Genomic DNA, 21,994 nt, shown 5'->3' with positions numbered 1-21,994 from the left:
GTTAAAACTGCACGCTTGGCTCCTGTGCCGTGTCTACAGTGGAACTGCTAGGAAGCAACTTCTACACAATTTTTTCCTAAAAATGTTCAATTAACTTGAAGTGTTTTGTCAGGAGGATTATTTGTGATATGTACATTTTTCCGAATGTGCTCGTTATATTTTGGGCCAAAGTAAAACAAAGAAAACAATCTGAAGTTGTCGTCGTTGTATTTTTAAGTTATCATGCCATCATTTTACCAGTCCAGCCCACGCGGGAAAAGATGTTGCTCCATGCGGCCCCTGAGCTAAAAAATAGTTGGACACCCCTGACCTAATATATACATACTGTGCCAACTTGTGTGGTCGTACGTTGTGTAAACCTCATCCCCAGACGCCTTAAGAGCCGTGCTGGACAATGAAGTGACAGGGGGATTTTTGTTCGCTGGTTTAAGCCCAGGGCTGGACTGAGCACTGTTAAATGTATGTGTATATATAACTTTTGTCCACCTGAAATGTTTGTAATGTGTTTTAACATTTCTGCATGTTCATGATCCCAACAGCGCCCTCCTTAAACACGGGGGATCTTTTGGGGAGATCAGCCTGACTGTGCGCTACGCCACTCTGCGGAATAAACTCGTCATCATGGTCAACTCCTGCAGGTACATAGCAAAATGCCCTCAACAAATTATCAAAGATGAACACAATGTATTATAAAGGACATACTTGGCAATGAAATATGTCATGTTGGAGCTTGAAATCTGTCATAAATTACAGTATTCATTAATTCAATTATTTTCAAAATTGCCTTCTTTCTATTCATTCCTTTTATAAAAGGTTATGGTTCATATTAGAGATGATATTGGCTTCCCTACAGATACCCAATATGGTGATGCTGTCCAGCCCTTCATTTCCCCGTGCCTGTAAACGTCCCGTGATTGCAAATACTGTACCAAACATTATCCATTCATTTGGCCCAAATCCGAACAATACTTTATCCCAGTGATTCTCAAACTGTGTTGCGCAAACTCCATCTAGTGGTACACCAAATAATCACCCTATTTTTCGGACTATATCCCAAATATTAGCTCCACCGTACTATCAGTTGCAGATATATACGTTGTGAAATGACTTATTTACACAGAAATATTCTGTAAATGTTTATTAACGTACCTTAATTGTTCCCAAACGGTGTCTGTAACACGGCAGTAAAACGGCCGATCAAACAAAACAGAAGTCATCGTCATGGACCCATTCAACTTACTGTGGATTTATTGAGTCTGTTGACGTTTTTTGTGAATTTGCAAAACTGAAACAATACAAAAATAATGCCATTGTAAGGTAATTGTAAATGTGTTAGCATATTAGCTATTGCTAACGATGCTAGCTTCATTGCATTAAAAATAGAACAGACAAATATGCATGATAACACTCCTGCTGACATCACACATGGGACGTTTAGTAAGTAAGTATTATTTTAGTTGTATTGTAAAACTTACAAACGTTGCTTGGAGTGATGAATGAAGAATCCATACAAGTAGGGACGCCAAGGATGGCGAGAAGACAGAACGGCGCTTCTACTTTCGGTTGGAAACTTTGAAAAGAAGAGCACTGCAGCGAGCAAACTCGTCAAACAAGATGACGCCATAGCACAAATAATAACAGACCTTTTCATTGTCCTTTTAAACTATTGGCATTACGGCCGTCAGCGAAGATAAATCCATAAATTAGCCGCACCGTTTTAAAAGCCACAGGGTTCAAAGCATAGAAAAAAAGTAGCGGCTGGAATTTACAGTAATTTCTTTTATAGAAAGTTACAGTTACAGGCTACAAGGTTAGAGGTTACAGCAAATATTCAAAATGCTCGATATTGGTTTTCACTATCTTGTTTAGCTCATTCATTGTTTATGTTCTTTGTTTGTTTTGGTTTTGTTGTTTTGCTCTATGCTTTTTAACCTTTAAAGCACTTTGGTCCAATTTTTTAAAATTGTTGTAAACGTGCTATATAAATAAAGTTGCCTTGCCTTGCCTTCTTACCGATACCCAATATGACGATACTGTCCAGCCCTTCATTTCCCTGTGCCTGTGACGGTCCCGTGATTCCCCATACTGTACCAAACCTTATCCATTCATTTTTGGCCGAAATCCAGACAATACTTTATGGCAGTGATTCTCAAACTGTGGTACGCAGGCTCCGTCTAGTGCAGGGGTCGGCAACCTTTACCACTCAAAAAGCCATTTTGACCAGTTTCACAAATTAAAGAAAACAATGGGAGCCACAAAAATCTTTTGAAATTTAAAATGAAATAACACTGCATACAAAGTTGTTTTTTTTTGCTTTGTGCTATGTATAAACCAAGGGTCTCAGACACGCTGCCTACACCTTAATATGAAATTTTAATGTTAGTGCGGCCCGAGAGTATGGTGCTTGACAGCGTCATACTTGTCAACACTCCCGAATTTTCCGGCAGACTACGAAATTTCAGGGCAACTGTTCTCTCGAACTTGCCGTGATGATACAGCATGTAGCGCCCACTACAATCAGCGTGCCGGCCCAGGCAAACGTTGTATGGGGCTTCGGCTTGCTCACGTAAGTGACAGCAAGGCATACTTGGTCAACAACCACACAGGTTTCACTGACGGTGGCGATATAAAAAACTTTAACACTCTTACTAATAATGCGCCACACTGTGAACCCACATCAAACAAGAATGACAAACACATTTCGGGAGAACATCTGCACCGTAACACAACATAAACACAACAGAACAAATACCCAGGATCCCATGCAGCCCTAACTTTTCCGGGCTACATTATACACCCCTGCTACCAAACCCCGCCCACCTCAGAGGTGAGGGGGGGGGGGGGGGGGGTTGGTGGTAGCAGGGGTGTATAATGTAGCCCGTAAGAGTCAGGGCTGCATGGGATTCTGGGTATTTGTTCTGTTGTGTTTATGTTGTGTTAAGGTGCAGATGTTCTCCCGAAATGTGTTTTGGTTTTGGTTCAAAGTGTGGCGCATTATTAGTAAGAGTGTTAAAGTTGTTTTATATGGCCACCGTCAGTGTAACCTGTGTGGCTGTTGACCAAGTATGCCTTGCTGTCACTTACGTGTGCAAGCAGAAGATGCCTATTAAAAGAGGCTGGGTTGGCAAGCTGTTAATACAGATTGTAGAGGGTGCTAAATGCTGTACCATCATGACACGCCCTTATTATTATTGTTAGGGTGAAAATCGGAGAATATTAATCCCGGGAGTTTACTGCGAGAGGCACCGAAATCCGGAAATCTCCCGGGAAAATCGGGAGGGTCGGCAAGTATGCAGCTGAGCCGCATCATAGTGATCAAAGAGCCGAATGCGGCTCCGGTGCCGCGGTTTGCCGACCCCTGGTCTAGTGGTACGCCAATGAATCACTTAATTAAATATTGTAATGACGTGATTCGAGCCGTTCTTAAATGTTTGTCAGCCTTCAATAGAAGTCGTTACAATCGGACTACTGTAGACCATATTTTTTAAAGTATGCTTGTTTTTAATGAATACTTACGCTTACTATGCTACTGTATTTCAATGTTGATCATATGGTGGTAATCGGTGAAAAAAGTTAGAGAACTACTGCCTTATCCGATATCGGCAGAAAAAAAAGTGACTTGTACGATGTGACATTTCAAATCTAAAAATTGCAGTAAAAAATGTAATTGCTGTCCACAGGAACCTCTTCCCCTGCAGTGAAAATGGCACAGACTCGTACGTGCGCCTTTATTTGCTGCCGGACCACACCTGGAGACACCGCAAAAGGACCCATGTGACGAAGAGGACTGTCAACCCGGTCTTTAATGAGAAGTAAGCTGTTAGGATTTGATGTTAAAAAAGAATTACATGACGCTCTTCGGTTATTGAACGTCGACTGTGTGTGCTCTGACTGTGTGCGGCCATCTGTCCGTTTTCTTTCTTCACAGGTTTGAGTTCGACGTGTCCCTTGAAGGGGCCCAAAATCGCACATTGGATGTGGCGGTGAAAAACAACCGGATGTTTCACAGACGGCAAAGAAAGGACATTGGAATGGTAGGCTAGCACAAATGGATTAGTGGTTTTGATATTCAGTTGTGTTAAAATGCTTGGTGAGAAACCATGTACTGTGTTTGTGACTCAAATAGAATGTTATATGGCACGGGTGTCAAACTCAAGGCTGGGGGCCAGATTGTTTTATATGGCATGCGAAAGCCTGAAAATAATATGCATCATTTAAGTCTAAAGCTTTTTTTACTAAATGTTCATTCCATTTTGACAGAAAAAATAGAGTTTCCCCTAAACTGCCAAGATACCTGTGGCGGTGGTTATGGGTTGTCAGGTTCAAACACTGATGACATCTATTAAACAGTTCAAGAAGCAAGGAATCATGCAGAGACAGAGTTCAATTTTGCTCAATGAGGAGAGACGTTTGGGCTGTACTCTAGTTACAGAAACAACCTACGCTTTAAAATCCTGCCCACGTGCTCCTCTATTTATTTAGGATGGTCCCTGGTTACATCACTGAGGCTGCTGCTGAAGGACGGGGGGTAATCTCAGCAGCCCCAGTTAGACACAATATATGACTATTAATGAAATGCAATTGTGCTGACACTCGTGATATCGCCCTGTCTCTGCTATGTCTGCGTCACGGCACTCGATGTTCGCCCTTAGCAGTCAGCAGGCCAATTCTGGACACAAACAATTGTACGAGGCGACTCGCTTTGCACAGATAGAAAAGTACAACCTCAGCACAATTGATAATAACTATAGCAACGGCCTTTAAGCATAATAGTTGTGTGATAACTTACACATAATTTTTCTAACATGGGCGTGGTCACAATGATGTCATCGAGTAATATGCATAATTTTTTATGATTAATGATTTTCTTTAAAAAGGTTCAAAACATGTTTACATACATTTAAAACAAATCTGGTTTTATTAATTAGTATTAAAACATTTTTTATATAGTTTTGCCATAATATCAATTGGTGCTGCTTTTTGTACAAGGTACTTTGTTCAGATTTTTTCTAGTGTTTACAGACTTTTAATGACTTTTTTAAAATTAAAAAGAACTAGCAACAAATTTAGCATTTTCTTTTGGTGATATTATAGACTGTACTCGTGTTTAGAGACTCTACTTCTGTCCCTCGATGTCCCTGACACAATTAGTATTAAAAAATGTTTTATATAGTTTTGCCATAATATCAATTGTTGCTGCTTTTTGTACAAGGTACTTTGTTCAGATTTTTTCAAGTGTTTACAGACTTTTAATTACTTAAAAAAAATTAAAAACAACTAGCAACAAATATTGCATCTTCTTCTGGTGTTATTATAGACCGTACTCGTGTTTAAAGACTCAACTTCTGTCCCTCGATGTCCCTGACTCAATTAGTATTAAAATATTTTTTTATATAGTTTTGCCATCATTTCAATTGTTGCTGCTTTTTGTACAAAGTACTTTGTTGAGATTTTTCAAGTGTTTATAGACTTTTAATTACTTAAAAAAAATTAAAAACAACTAGCAACAAATATTGCATCTTCTTCTGGTATTATTATAGACTGTACTCGTGTTTAAAGACTCAACTTCTGTCCCTCGATGTCCCTGACTCAATTAGTATTAAAATATTTTTTAGATAGTTTTTTCATATTTTCAATTGTTGCTGCTTTTTGTACAAGGTACTTTGTTGAGATTTTTTTCAAGTGTTTACAGACTTTTAATTACTTTAAAAAAAATAAAAACAACTAGCAACAAATTTAGCATCTTCTTCTGGTGTTATTATAGACTGTACTCGTGTTTAGAGACTCTACTTCTGTCCCTCGATGTCCCTGACTAAAGAGACTGAAGCGAGCATGATGTCACACTTACTTGGCGCTGTTGCTCTAGTTGGACTTTCTCTTCTTAAAAGTCGCAACGGTCCGCTTAATATTTTCACATTTTGTAAATGGCTGTTTGCGCGTATATCTGCAATATATATGTAAAAATCACGTCCACATCACAGACATGCTGACAACGCTTCAGACAATGGCGTGTGTTTTGTTTACATCCGGTTACAGTAGCGCAGTTTTTATTGGTCAAGTTTTCGGTACATTACTTGTCAATAGTGCGCAAATAATAGGCTATATATATCAATTCATACTGTAACGACCCGCTAATGTTAATGTTTAATGTTATTGGCGTTTTGATTTGATGAGTTTTTCCCATGTTTGCAAACACACCGTCCATGCCTGAAAAGTGAATGGCGGAGAATAAGATAGTGTTGTTGTGTGTCCGGGGAAGCGCAGTTCCACAAGACGAAAGTGTTTGCAACGGAGGTAAAACCTGTTGGAATTGTGCCGTTTGTTATCCTAAGATTGGTAATAAAAGTTAAAAAATAGCGTCGGACTTTGTGTGGTTTCTTATATTTTATTACTTTATTTCGTTTCCCCCCCAAAAAACACCAACTTGTTTTCTAGGTGTGGCGGTAACAAAAATGCTGTTAATTACATTAAGTATATAAAAAAAAAAGGCTTCTCATTTGCCAGAGTTTTGACGTAAAAGATACTGTTAGTGTTTTTCCATTTCCAGTAATACACCGTTAAAGCATCAACCGTAGATTTTAGGGTACAAAACTGGCAACTCAGTCGTCACAACTATACCATTAAAAAACAATGTGACTGTTTTTTCATTTAGAGTAATGCCAGAATTTTACAATTCTAAAAACCTGTAGTACCGTTTTTACATTTATTGTATTATGTGGCAAAACCAAAGTAAATTTTACAGTAAAATTCCGGCGACTGGGATGCCATTTATTTTACTGTAAAAAACAGTGGTACTTTTTTTTCAATTAAGAGTAATACACCGTGTAAACAACAACTGTAGATTTTACAGAGATTAGTTGCCAGAATTCTGTAAAAAAAAAAAAAAAAATTGGTACCGTTTTCCCATTTACAGTAATACACTGTACAACCTACAAATGTAGATTTTATAATAAAAATATGGCCGCCCGGTCTCCAGAGTTTTACCATTCCAAAAAACTGTGGTACTGTTTTTCCATTTGTAGTAATACACTGTAAAGACAACAACAATAAATTTTACGGTAGAAAAAATTGGCTGCTCTGCCGTCAGTTTTACCGTAAAAAAACAATGGAATTGTTTTTACATTTAGTTTTATGCTGTAAAACCACCATCAATTTTATAGTAAAATTCTGTTAAAATAAATGTTTTTTTACTGTAAAATCAGTTGTTATTTTTATGTGTTACTGTAAATGGAAAAAAACAAAAATAAGCAAATGCTTAGGCAATTGTGTAACAATATCATTCCCTACACATTGGTATTCATATATTGTTCACTGCCATAATTGCGATGTGGCCCTCAATGAAAACTAGTTTGACACCTCTGGGTTCAATGATATCACAGATGAAGTACTTTTAATGTTTTTGCGTTCACGTTTGCATACTTAAAGACCGTTTTCTGCTCACAGGTGCTGGTCAATCTCTCCCAGATGGATCTAGCCAAAGGTGTCCAAAACTGGTATGATGAAACTTTTATTAACGTAATGCTTTTCAGATATTTTATTTAGCATTTAAGTTCAAGTTAAAGTACCAATGATTGTCACACACACACTAGGTGTGGTGAAATTTGTCCTCTGCATTTGACCCATCCCCTTGTTCACCCCCTGAGAGGTGAGGGGAGCAGTGGGCAGCAGCGGTGCCACGCCCGGGAATCATTTTTGGTGATTTAACCCCCAATTCCAACTCTTGATGCTGAGTGCCAAGCAGGGAGGTAATGGGTCCCATTTTTATAGTCTTTGGTATGACTCGGCGGGGGTTTGAACTCACAACCTACCGATCTCAGGGCGGACACTCTAACAACTAGGCCACTGAGTAGGTGGCCTAGTATTTAATATTGTAGCTGTAGTTTTTCCTCACTACGGTACGTTCACGTGACTGTTCAAAGTGCTTTCACAATGTGGAAAGTACATTTCCACTGCACACGGTGTCTCCTTGGTGTCAGAGCTGTCAACATGAAACTTGAAGACGCAGGAACAATGGAGGACATTGTATTGAGCAGTCTTCTTTTATCTTATGTTCAAATTACCTTAGCCATAATACAGTATCTCACAGAAGTGACTACACTTCTTATATTTATCACAGTATATGCATAATTTCTCTAGGGACAATATTATATTATTATTTATTAGTTTATGATAACACCAGAAGTCGATGCTAGATGTGTCGCTAGTCGTTTTTAATAAAGAAACAGTCACTAAAAGGATTGGAGAAGTACATTGCACAATAAGCCACAACAATTGAAAGTCCTTCCTAGAGATGTCTGATAATGGCTTTTTCGCCGATGTCCGATATTTTGATATTGTCCAACTCTTAATTACAGATTCCGATATCAACCGATACCGATATATACAGTTGTGGAATCAACACATTATTGTGTGTTGGCCCTGTGATGAGGTGGCGATTTGTCCAGGGTGTACCCCGCCTTCCGCCCGAATGCAGCTGAGATAGGCTCCAGCACCCACCGCGACCCCGAAAGGGACAAGCGGTAGAAAACGGATGGATGGATTATGCCTAATTTTGTTGTGATGCCCCGCTGGATGCATTAAACAATGTAACAAGGTTTTCCAAAATAAATCAACTCAAGTTATGGAAAAAAATGCCAACATGGCACTGCCATATTTATTATTGAAGTCACAAAGTGTGTGTTTTTTTTTTTAACATGCCTCAAAACAGCAGCTTGGAATTTGGGACATGCTCTCCCTGAGAGAGCATGAGGAGGTTGAGGTGGGGGGGAGTAGGGGGTAGCGGGAGGTGTATTTTGTAGCGTCCCGGAAGAGTTGGTGCTGCAAGGGGTTCTGGGTATTTGTTCTGTTGTGTTTATGTTGTGTTACGGTGCGGATGTTCTCCCGAAATGTGTTTGTCATTCTTGTTTGGTGTGGGTTCACAGTGTGGCGCATATTTGTAACAGTGTTAAAATTGTTTATACTGTACGGCCACCCTCAGTGTGACCTGTATGGCTGTTGACCAAGTATGCATGGCATTCACTTGTGTGTATGAAAAGCCGTAGGTATTATGTGATTGGGCCGGCACGCAAAGGCAGTGCCTTTAAGGTTTATTGGCGCTCTGTACTTCTCCCTACGTCCGTGTACTACTCCGTACAGCGGCGTTTTAAAAAGTCATAAATTTTACTTTTTGAAACCGATATCGATAATTTCCGATATTACATTTTAAAGCATTTATCGGCCGATAATATCGGCAGTCCTTCCCAATGCTGAGACCCACCATCAAAAATTTCAGGAAGATCAGCGCATGTGGAAGGAAGTCAAGACTGTTATAATTTTCCACCACAAGGTGATGCTATTGCTGTCGATATCAAAGTCTAGTCATAATCAGACTCCAACCTTAAAGCCTTAAATCAGTTTGGAAGGAGATCTGATCATCTAAAGCGAAGTAATGGCAGTTTAATTGGTGATGGCGAGGAACAGTGTGTGAGGAACCGTCAGGCTGCGCCATGGATTAGTACCGATATGTACTCATCCATCCAGCATTTCAGTATTTCTTCATCATTTGCACCAATTATCATCAAGATCGGAATTTGTGGAGCCGAGTTTTTCAAGTAGTAACAGAGACAAAGCAGAACGAAGAAGAGAAGTCATTGGAGAAGTCTGATCTACAAAATTTGCAGGCAGCATACTCCTTCCCCTTCGAGCTGTCCTGGATGAACTGAAATTATTTTTTCCAATTATTTTGGAACTTGCAAGCTAACTTCTTCTTACTCGCCGTCGCCATGTCTTTTCTATATATGTGTAGAGTGGATCGTGAGATCTCCAGGCGGATCTGTGCGGCGTCTGCAGTAATGCGGACCCTGTATCGGTCCGTCGTGGTGAAAAAGGAGCTGAGCCGGAAGGCAAAGCTCTCAATTTACCGGTCAATCTATGTTCCTGTGCTCACAACCTTGGGGTTGTGACCAAAAGGACAAGATCACGGGTACAAGCGGCTGAAATGAGTTTCCCCGCGGACACCTCCTTCTCTGCTTAGGCTGCTGCCCCCGCGACCCAACTTCGGATAAGCGATGGGTGGATGGATGACGCGTCTTGATTTATATTTGACTTCAGCTATTGGCTCGTTAGGCTACTGCAAAATATTATATTTTGGTTAAGTATTTCTAACCTTTGAATATTTCTTTTGTCTTCACAAGGTACAAGCTGGCTTTACAAGGCATGAGGAGACAAAGCACGTCGGGGCTATAAAAATCTATTTGCAGCTCTTCTGCACGTTTACAAAAAAGTGTATTATAATCAATCTCTGGACTGTTTCATTGACTTTCTGAATGTTTGGAACGAAAAGCTACTCAATCCTGTTGTGGCGCATGTTAGGCATGCAGTGAGCCAGATGCTGTAAATGTAGATTATTGACAAGCTGATTGCTGTTACAGTGTAAAGCATTGGAATTCTGAGTGTTACTGATGTTTGTATTTCTGCTGTATTGGTCAAGAGCTTCTATTAGAACCCAAAAGTGGGTCATGGACAGCTATTCCAAATTTTAAAATAAACTATTTAATATACAGTGTTTGTGACTGGTGTGATTATTTTTTAAATAGAAATATATTGATAGTTTTTTTTTTTTTTTTTTACCAAATAGAGTAAAAATATTGATTTACAGCACTGGTGTCAAACTCAAAGCCCGGGGGCCAGATCTGGCCCGTGACATCATTTTATCTGGCCCGCTAACACCTAGAAATTATATGTGTCAATAAAGTACTTCATATTTTCTCACTAAATTTAAATTTTGACATAAAAAATTATATGTAAACTTTAATAATATCCATTATTGCAACAAATATTACAGTATACTATCATACTTTCCAAACTGTTTTTTGTTTAAATAAAATAAATAAAAATACTTAACTTTACAGCAAACTAGCCATCAAATTAATAAAAATGTCAAAAATGTTTACATTGTTCTTTACAGCATATTACTGTAATTTGAAAAAAAAAAGACTATTTTTTGCGTTAAAATTCTGTTGACTGAGCTGCCAGTTTTTGACTGTAAAATCTACAGTTGTTGTTTTTAATGGTGTATTATTGTAAATCAGGGGTCCCCAAACTTTTTGACTCGGGGGGCCGCATTGGGTTAAAAAAATTTGGACGGGGGCCAGGCTGTATATATATATATATATATATATATATATATATGTATATATATATATATATATGTATATATATGTATATATATATATATATATGTATATATACATTGTCTTTATAATCCGTTTTGTCATTTAACATCAATTAACATTGATGTTCATCAACATTTAACATTGTCACGTTATCGATGGGAAAATTCATTTTTAGACAATATGATTTGCCTGAGCAGCTAGGAGACACCAAGAGTAACAAGCGGTAGAAAATGGATTAGAAAGGAAAGATTTAAAAAATAATAATAAAAAAAAAAAAAAATACAAATACAAATAAAAAAACTTTTTTTTTAACTTGGGACTTCCTGTGGGCCGGATTTTGGATGCTGGGGGGCCGGATCCGGCCCGTGGGCTGTAGTTTGGGGACTCCTGTTGTAAATGTTTGTTTTTACCGTATAAAAACTGGCAGCTAAGTTTACAGAATAAAAAAAATAACTTGTACTGTTTTTCCATTAATATAATGTTGTAAAAAACTATGTAAATTTAACACAAAAAATCTGGCAACTAAGCTGCCAGCTTTTTCAGCCGTACTGTTTTTCCATTTACCGTAAAAAATGTAAAAAAAAAAAAAAAACACTATATTTTACAGAAAAAAAATTGTAAATGTAAATATATATAATTAATAATGAAATCCAGAGGCAAATTCATACATTATTGGCTGTTACAAGCGGCCCTCTGATGGCAGCCATAACTGCCATGTGGCCCTCAATGAAAACCAGTTTGACATCCCTGATTTACAGTATTTTAGTGCAATTTTGATAAATAATTAAATACATTTAAATAATGTTTAAAAAGGCTATTAAAATAAATACATATGTTTTATGAATGTATTGAAAATGTATAACTCTTGGTTTGATAGAAATAAAATCTAAACGCCAATTCTCAAATCCCTTCACTGGCTTCCTGTTCCACTCAGGATTGAATACAAAGTCTCTCTACTAACCCACCAGTGCCTCCATGGAAATGCCCCCCTCTACCTCAAAGAACTACTCACCCCCAAATCCTCCACTCGACACCTCCGCTCCGGACAGGCTAACCTCCTCCAACCTCAGAGGACAAAGCTACCAACAATGGGAGACCGGGCTTTCTGCTCCGCCGCTCCCAGTCTGTGGAACGCTCTCCCTGACCACCTGAGGGCACCACAGACTGTGGATGCTTTTAAAAAAGGCTTAAAAACCCTTCTTTTAAAAAACAAACAAACTTTTTTTCAGATGTATGCATACTAGTTCTAGCTATTTGGTTGTTCTAGTTTTTATTGTATTTTGATTTTTTATTATCTTTTTATTTATTTATTTTTTTAATACACTGAAGCACTTTGAGGTTGTTTACTCAATGTAAAGTGCTTTTTTACAAATACAATCTATTATTATTATTATTATTAAACGATGCACACAGTGATGTTGTCCCAATGTGAGCGCCAGATCACGTGCGCGCTCACGTTGTCACCATAGCAACGGTTTCAACAGGGGGGGGAAAAGGAGAGACGTTCACTTGCACCCCAGAGATGAAGAAGAATACAACTTTTTGGGACTTTCCTACCGTCTCAACGCTGAGGCCGCCGCATGTGAGTGAAGTTCAACGTTCCGCTAACTTGCGCTACAAAATATGAAGCTTGTTTCCCGGCCATGTTGACTTAATTGGAAAGTGTGTAGCCGGTGTGCATGAAGTGTTAGCTCGAATCCAATATTGCGTCATAAAAGACGTTCTATCTTCACTACATATACATTTTTAACTTTCCCTCTTTTGAAGTGTGGCCTTTGACTTCATGGCTGTAATGAACGTTAGCGCGTTGTTAAGCTAAGTGAGTCTTTTGTTTGTGTTTCATGTGTCGCTTTTTTCAAACTCGACAGTCGTGTCATGACGTCACAGATTTGTGTTGCGTTCACGTGACCATCTGTCCGCTTATGTCGTGTGTCTTTTGATGTAAACTACCACAACAATATCACAACTTTGCGTTTGTTGTTACAGTATTAAGTTTATTTATTTTATTATTTTTTTAATGTATTTTAAATTGTTGTCTTACTGGGTAAGCAGGACCGGTGTCTAGTAGCGAGCTTCTTTTTAAACCACGGGCTTAAATGTAGCACGGGGGCCATTTTTTTTGTTTTTCTAGCTTTTTCTAGAAATACAATTCATTATTAATGTGATGTAATATCAGCTATTACACTTTGTTACCTAGAAGTATTATATACCATCGAGCAGGAGTGGCAAACTCATTTCAGCCCAAGGGCCACATAGGGTTATCATTACCATGAATTGATTTACATGGACCCCGACTTAAACAAGTTGAAAAACGTATTCGAGTGTTACCATTTAGTGGTCAATTGTACGGAATATGTACTGTACTGGTCAATCTACTAATAAAAGTTTCAATCAATCAATCAATCAAAAAAACCCAAGTGATAAAATCATGGCATGATAACTTGAAAATAAAGACAACTTCAGATTGTTTTTTTTGTTTTACTTTGGCCAAATATAGAACACGCACATTCTGAAAATGTAAATATCACGAATAATCCTTTTGACAAAACACGTCAAGTTGGTTGAAAATTCAGAGGACAAAATTGGTGCTGTCTCAAAAACACTTAGACTTCATTTTAGTTATCTACAAAACCACTAAACTTTAAGTCACAGCCTACCTGGGATTGAACAAAATACGAAATCAATAATAAATACCGTATTTCCTTGAATTGCCACCAGGTATATAGTATACGCATGCCTAGAATTACAGCCGGGTCAAACTCTTTTCGCAAAATAGTTAGTGCATGCTTAGCATTACCGCCGGCTCAGGATTAACGCCGGGTCAAACTCGTTTCGCAAAATATTATCTTTATTAGCGGAAGTCTAGAATTTCCGCCGGGTCAAACTCGTCACGTCACGAGTGACACTTCACCTGTCATCATTTTCAAAATGGAGGAGGCTGATTTCAATAATTTGAAATCGCATAAAGTTAAGAAGATTAAGAGCTATTCAGTCGGATTTAAGGTCCAAGCTATTGAATATGTTAAAAAGAACAGTAAGCAGCTATGTTTTATTAATATAGCGTAGCTGCGTGTGTCAAATATGAGTCATTAAATGACTCCCGCCTCCTGGTGGTAGAGGGCGCTAGTGATCCTTCTTGCGACTACTCGGCTGCAGAAGAAGTGACAACAAGCAGCAACAGTGAGCAGCGATCGTTTATTTTTTCCTCTCGCTTGCACTTTTAACATGGAGGATTACATATCTAAAATAAAACAGTTTTCTAAACTGGACTTTCAATCGAAGCAGGAGGTAATAATTAAAGGAATATCTCCATCGAGACAGAGAGACTTTTAAAACTGAAGGAAGACTTCCATAAACAAGTTATCGATGCTTTTGTTCAGAAGGAGCTGTGCATGGACTTCATTTATAAGTAAATGTAAGACCATAATAAAGTTTTTTTTATTAAATGTGCTTTTCATGATGGTATCCTTACATCACACTCAAAGCGCAGGCCTACATTTACCACATGCCTTTTGTAAGCGCCGGAGTGAGAAGAGGTTTTAAATTAATTACCGCCCCGGCGGCAATTCAAGGAAATACGGTAGATTAACATATCTAGAACATACCTCTGTTAGACTCTACCTGTGGTCTCTGGTTGAACAGTCAGAGGCCAGTCCCTTCTGAAAGGGCCCACTTAGATATTATTGAATTTGTATTCTTACTCTTGATAATTATATCTAACTTATTTATAGTTTACAACCTTGTCAAATGATGTGGAAGCTTGTGTTAATCATAAAGATTATTATCAAGGCTTATGTCTGATTGTAAATAATTCAATGTGATTATCTTGTGTGATGACTGTATTATGATGATAGTATATATCTGTATCATGAATCAATTTAAGTGGACCCCGACTTAAACAAGTTGAAAAACTTATTCAGGTGTTACCATTTAGTGGTCAATTGTACGGAATATGTACTTCACTGTGCAACCTACTAATAAAAGTCTCAATCAATCAATCAATCAATCAATCAATCAGGCTCATTACAAAATAAATACCAAATAAATACAGGGGTTAATAAAAACGGTTGAAAAATAAATGAACACACAATTAATTGCACAGTACTAAAATAAAAAAAATAAAAAATAATAATAATATATATTAATGACTATGATTCATACATAAACTGTCAAAAAAATTAGGTACAAAAGAAAATTCAGCTTTACCAGTTTAGTCATATTTTTTGTGTTACGAAAATTCTCTATGACTTTCGCTTCAGACTTCTTCTGTTTGTTTAAGCGAGATTGTCATTGCTGCTACTAGTGGTGGAAAATTGTATATTACAACTGACCACAGCTAAGAAACAGACATTTTTTGGAGGCCCAACAATGGGCCTTGGGTTGAGAAACATTGATATAGAGTGTATTTTAAATGTATATTTTCAACAATATTCTAACATCCTCTAAATAATTTGATTTTGTTTAAAAAAAAAAAAAAGCCAAAAATTCGATATAAAGTGGAATATGAATTTAGATAATAATATAATCTGTCATTAGTCACTTAAATATAATTGTTAATATGTCAAGGTGTTCCTTACTTTTAAGGGTAGAGATTAGCTGATTCACGCATAAGTATCAAAAGTCATAGAAATATTTATTGTCAAATTTTCAACATATGCTGGACATGCAGGAAAATCCAAAAAGTGTTTCTCCCTAAACCACAATGTGAGCTAACTAAGAAAAACGAATTCAGATGTACAAAAATAACAGGATGATGTACAAAGTTTGCATTTTACAAGAGGTATCATCAGCCAATAACACAAATCGTAATAATACAGAATTATTATTATGATTGGTATTGGTAAGTCTCCACTGTCGTTAAAAACTAATGACTAGTGTTTATAACATTAATGAAGGGTCCTTGAACGCACCACAGTTATGTGCAGTGTTGCAAAAGTAAAACGTGTACGTAACTTTCTCTTCAGATGCCACAGACAGATTTCACACTTTTCAAACCACGCTTGGGTGCCCCCATAAACCATGAAACAACCTTTATGAACACAAATTATCACATTGGATACACTACAAAAGCACTGAGAGTCCAGACCTTAATAGTAATGACTACTTTTGAAAAATCCTGAATCCTGAAGGGGATCCAGATCAGGCTCAAAATGTTATCACTCGTTCCTTACCCAATTTGTGACATTTCCTGAATATCTAATCAAAATCTTCCGATAGCTTTTTGAGATAAGTCGCTAACTAGACAGACCCCTTCAAACACACAACCTCCTGGTGGAGAATGAATAACAGACAAAAACTGAAAATACAAGTAAGTGTAGCCCGACTGGTGGGGCACTTGCTGCATTAATGTGTATGTACGAGCCAGTCTGCCCCACAACAAGACAATCGAGAAAAAGGAGCTTATTGACTACACCACAGACTACAATGGTGGATGCGCGCAAAGCACTCTGGGTAAATCTCTACCATATATGGATAATCCGTTGATGTCACCAAATGGCAAAAACGTCACAACTGAGGCAAATTCCAAACGGTTCGTTTTCCTGAAGTATGAAGGAAGGCAAGATTGTTCTATTAAATACCTCTGCAATGGCTCCAAGGTTTGATTTCAAATTTTCGGGACTTATGCAGATCCCAAATACACAACAGCAGGTACCAATCGGTAAGAAAAGTTGGTGTTGCGTAATAGGGCCCCTTTAATACCAAAATGCACAGCTTACCCAAATCAGTCTTTTACAGCCTGTGAAACAGCCATAATAAGCCATAATACAAACCCCGTTTCCATATGAGTTGGGAAATTGTGTTAGATGTAAATATAAACGGAATACAATGATTTGCAAATCCTTTTCAACCCATATTCAGTTGAATGCACTACAAAGACAAGATATTTGATGTTCAAACTCATAAACTTTATTTATTTTTTTGCAAATAATAATTAACTTAGAATTTCATGGCTGCAACACGTGCCAAAGTAGTTGGGAAAGGGCATGTTCACCACTGTGTTACATGGCCTTTCCTTTTAACAACACTCAGTAAACGTTTGGGAACTGAGGAGACACATTTTTAAGCTTCTCAGGTGGAATTTATTCTTGCTTGATGTACAGCTTAAGTTGTTCAACAGTCCGGGGGTCTCCGTTGTGGTATTTTAGGCTTCATAATGCGCCACACATTTTCAATGGGAGACAGGTCTGGACTACAGGCAGGCCAGTCTAGTACCCGCACTCTTTTACTATGAAGCCACGTTGACGGAACACGTGGGTGGCTTGGCATTGTCTTGCTGAAATAAGCAGGGGCGTCCATGGTAACGTTGCTTGGATGGCAACATATGTTGCTCCAAAACCTGTATGTACCTTTCAGCATTAATGTTGCCTTCACAGATGTGTAAGTTACCCATGTCTTGGGCACTAATACACCCCCATACCATCACAGATGCTGGCTTTTACACTTTGCGCCTATAACAATCTGGATGATTCTTTTCCTCTTTGGTCCGGAGGACACGACGTCCACAGTTTCCAAAAACAATTTGAAATGTGGACTCGTCAGACCACAGAACACTTTTCCACTTTGTATCAGTCCATCTTCGATGAGCTCAGACCCAGCGAAGCCGACGGCGTTTCTGGGTGTTGTTGATAAACGGTTTTCGCCTTGCATAGGAGAGTTTTAACTTGCACTTACAGATGTAGCGACCAACTTTAGTTACTGACAGTGGGTTTCTGAAGTGTTCCTGAGCCCATGTGGTGATATCCTTTACACACTGATGTCGCTTGTTGATGAAGTACAGCCTGAGGGATTGAAGGTCACGCGGGCTTAGCTGCTTACGTGCAGTGATTTCTCCAGATTCTCTGAACCCTTTGATGATATTACGGACCGTAGATGGTGAAATCCCTAAATTCCTTGCAATAGCTGGTTGAAAAAGGTTTTTCTTAAACTGTTCAACAATTTGCTCACACATTTGTTGACAAAGTGGTGACCCTCGCCCCATCCTTTCTTGTGAATGACTGAGCATTTCATGGAATCTACTTTTATACCCAATCATGGCACCCACCTGTTCCCAATTTGCCTGTTCACTTGTGGGATGTTCCAAATAAGTGTTTGATGAGCATTCCTCAACTTTATCAGTATTTATTGCCACCTTTCCCAACTTCTTTGTCACGTGTTGCTGGCATCAAATTCTAAAGTTAATGATTATTTTCAAAAAAAATAAAATGTTTATCAGTTTGAACATCAAATATGTTGTCTTTGTAGCATATTCAATTGAATATGGGTTGAAAATTATTTGCAAATCATTGTATTCCGTTTATATTTACATCTAACACAATTTCCCAACTCATATGGAAACAGGGTTTGTAAAAAATACACAAACTAAATGTTTTCTTTGTTATTTTCAAAAAGGAAAACAATTGGTAAAATACATTGCATAAAATTGTATTTTTCCCCCTTCAAAAGGAGCCGTGGATGGACTCAAGACCTTCATTTTCACCATGTCTGCAGGTCAAATCGGACTCTGTCGGAACAAATGGAGAAAGTAAGTTGACACTTGTGTATTTTCTACCAGTTTTACATTCAAAACTTGGTATGCAACTTTACGAAACATGTTTCAAATTGACATTGCATTTTATGGTACATTACGGTAACGGCAGAATGGAGTAATGTTAGTGTGTGTTGCAGATGATGTCAGTGGAGCAGTCGAATCTGTGCCAAATCTGGGAAGCTGTCCCACTGTCATTCCCAAACACTCATACAAGGAACGTATACTCCCGATTAAAAAACGCAGGAGTCTTAGAAAAAGTTTGGTTACCGTCATATGGTGTGTTGCAATTTTTATTTCCCCTATGAATGTTTCTAATGTTATTTTATATTATAACGGATTTTTTTTAAATTTTAGCCAGCAGCAACAGGAGGAGGATGACAGCTTATTGAACAGTGACTTTGAAAAGGTGACTCAGACCAAACTACCCTTACCAAGATACACATTTTTATAGAAACTATTATTTTTTTATTGTGTAAGCACACAATGATCTACTTTTGGTTTTCCGACACTGAAAATATGACTATACTTTAAATGGATGCCTTACAACAGTGGTTCTCAAATGGGGGTATGCGTACCCCTGGGGGTACTTGAAGGTATGCCCGAAGGGTACGTGAGATTTTTTTTAAATATTCTAAAAATAGCAACAATTCAAAAATCCTTTGTAAATATAAATAAAAACCTATCTTTTTTTCCAAATAGTTCAAGAAAGACCACTGCAAATGAGCAATATTTTGCACTGTTATACAATTTACTAAATCAGAAACTGATGACATAGTGCTGTATTTTACTTCTTTATCTCTTTTTTTCAACCAAAAATCCTTTGCTCTGTTTAGGGGGTACTTGAATTAAAAACATTTTCACAGAGGGTACATCACTGAAAAAAGGTTGAGAACAACTGCCTTACAATACTGTATATTAGGGCTGTCCCGATTTGATAGTGATATCGGATATCGGTCTAATATTAGCAAAAAAAAAAAAAACAAGCATCGGATTATATCTAAAATTTGTAATACCGGCAACTAGGGTTGTGGGAAAAAAATCCATTCGAATTCGAATCGCGATTCTCACGTTGTGCGATTCAGAATCAATTCTCATAAAAAAAAAAAATCGATTTTAATTTTTTTAATTTTTTAATAAAAAAATTTTTTTTAATTAAAACAATTTTTTTTTAAATTAATCAATCCAACAAAACAATACACAGCAATACCATAACATTGCAATCCAATTCCAAAACCAAACCCGACCCAGCAACACTCAGAACTGCAATAAACAGATCAATTGAGAGGAGACACAAACACGACACAGAACAAACCAAAAGTAGTGAAACAAAAATGAATATTATCAACAACAGTATCAATGTTAGTTACAATTTCAACATAGCAGTAGTTAAAAATCCTTCATTGACATTATCATTAGACATTTATATAAAAAAAAAAGAACAATAGTGTCACAGTGGCTTACACTTGCATCGCATCTCATAAGCTTGACAACACACTGTGTCCAATATTTTCACAAAGATAAAATAAGTCATATTTTTGGTTCATTTAATAGTTAAAACAAATTTACATTATTGCAATCAGTTGATAAAACATTGTCCTTTACAATTATAAAAGTTTTTTACAAAAATCTACTACTCTGCTTGCATGTCAGCAGACTGGGGTAGATCCTGCTGAAATCCTATGTATTGAATGAATAGAGAATCGGGAAAAAAATCGTTTTTGAATCGAGAATCGTGTAGAATTGGAAAAAAAAAAATTGATTTTTGAATCGAATCTTGACCCCAAGAATCGATATTCAATCGAATCGTGGGACACCAAAAGATTCACAGCCCTACATTTAACGTCAAAATGTCCTTGAATACATACACAAAGTTGGTATTTTCTTGTATGTTAGTCAAGTCATTCAAAGGGTAAACCAGGTAAGCTATATGATACTAGGAGCTAGCAGCTACACAACAGCTTAGCACACAATAGCACACAAGCTAAATACACATAATAAGTGTTCTTAATTTAACAATAAAGCAGTCTAAAACATGACATTTGTCAAAATAAACAAGTATTAATTCATTATAGTTGCATATTACTTGCAGATACAAAGTATACAATGTAGAAGAAAAGGTATCCCGGAACAAAAGTGACCGTATTATTCAACTTATTGCGTCATGGGCTTAACTTAAGGAAATATTGTGGCCACTAAGTGTCGCCAACAAAACAATTGTCACTCCACTTCATTTTAAAGACAGCAAAAGTCCATTCCAGACATTAAATAATAACGAGGTTAGTCTTTTTCATAACTTACATTGTTCTCTGTTTTGATTGACTTCACTTGATCAGACCTTTTCTAAAATTTTACACTACAACATAATACATTTATTTTATGATTTGCGTTGATATCATATCTTATTATTATCTGTATCGGCCAACACGCAAGGCTCCAATCTCAGTATCGTATCAGAAGTGAAAAAGTTGCATCACAACACCCCTACAGTAGACTGTATTGTATTTTTGTTTTTGTGTCATGGTATAGAAAAGGAATGTCCAAACTTTTTTCACTTAGGGCTGCTGAAGAAATGTATACGAGGGCCATTTTGATATTTTTTGAATTTGTTAAAAAAAATGCTAAAAACAGACTCATATTACATATACAGTGGGGCAAAAAAAGTATTTAGTCAGCCACCAATTGTGCAAGTTCTCCCACTTAAAATGATGACAGAGGTCTGTAATTTTCATCATAGGTACTCTTCAACTGTGAAAGACAGAATGTGGGGAAAAAAATCCAGGAATTCACATTGTAGGATTTTTAAAGAATTTATATGTAAATTATGGTGGAAAATAAGTATTTGGTCAATAACAAAAATTCAACTCAATATTTTGTAATATAACCTTTGTTGGCAATAACAGAGGTCAAACGATTACTATAGGTCTTTACCAGGTTTGCACACACAGTAGCTGGTATTTTGGCCCATTCCTCCATGCAGATCTTCTCGAGAGCAGTGATGTTTTGGGGCTGTCGCCGAGCAACACGGACTTTCAACTCCCTCCATAGATTTTCTATTGGGTTGAGGTCTGGAGACTGGCTAGGCCACTCCAGGACTTTCAAATGCTTCTTACGGAGCCACTCCTTCGTTGCCCGGGCAGTGTGTTTGGGATCATTGTCATGCTGGAAGACCCAGCCACGTTTCATCTTCAAAGCTCTCACTGATGGAAGGAGGTTTAGGCTCAAAATCTCACGATACATGGCCCCATTCATTCTTTCCTTAACACGGATCAGTCGGCCTGTCCCCTTAGCAGAAAAACAGCCCCAAAGCATGATG

The 21,994-nt window shown here is 37.5% G+C and overlaps 2 protein-coding genes across 2 annotated transcripts in view; both read left to right on the top strand.

Annotated features, from left to right (window-relative positions):
- Nucleotides 1-10,545, top strand: part of esyt3 (extended synaptotagmin-like protein 3) — a 52,854-nt gene extending 42,309 nt beyond the window's left edge. Inside the window, exons 19-23 of the mRNA XM_061926535.2 lie at nucleotides 540-638; nucleotides 3,681-3,812; nucleotides 3,929-4,034; nucleotides 7,444-7,493; nucleotides 10,173-10,545. Coding sequence (XP_061782519.1) covers nucleotides 540-638; nucleotides 3,681-3,812; nucleotides 3,929-4,034; nucleotides 7,444-7,493; nucleotides 10,173-10,224 — 439 coding nt within the window. The 3' untranslated portion in view covers nucleotides 10,225-10,545. The remainder of the gene's footprint in view (nucleotides 1-539; nucleotides 639-3,680; nucleotides 3,813-3,928; nucleotides 4,035-7,443; nucleotides 7,494-10,172) is intronic.
- A 2,083-nt stretch (nucleotides 10,546-12,628) lies between these two features.
- The window catches only part of dnah7 (dynein, axonemal, heavy chain 7), a 213,001-nt gene continuing 203,635 nt past the window's right edge, over nucleotides 12,629-21,994 (top strand). Inside the window, exons 1-4 of the mRNA XM_061926536.1 lie at nucleotides 12,629-12,735; nucleotides 18,597-18,675; nucleotides 18,819-18,957; nucleotides 19,036-19,087. Coding sequence (XP_061782520.1) covers nucleotides 12,676-12,735; nucleotides 18,597-18,675; nucleotides 18,819-18,957; nucleotides 19,036-19,087 — 330 coding nt within the window. The 5' untranslated portion in view covers nucleotides 12,629-12,675. The remainder of the gene's footprint in view (nucleotides 12,736-18,596; nucleotides 18,676-18,818; nucleotides 18,958-19,035; nucleotides 19,088-21,994) is intronic.

The sequence above is a fragment of the Nerophis lumbriciformis genome, linkage group LG31 (genome assembly GCF_033978685.3).
Source record: "Nerophis lumbriciformis linkage group LG31, RoL_Nlum_v2.1, whole genome shotgun sequence".
NCBI classification, from domain to species: domain Eukaryota; kingdom Metazoa; phylum Chordata; class Actinopteri; order Syngnathiformes; family Syngnathidae; genus Nerophis; species Nerophis lumbriciformis.
The sequence above is the reverse complement of the archived record's forward strand: the minus strand, read 5'-3'. Positions and strand labels throughout refer to the sequence as shown.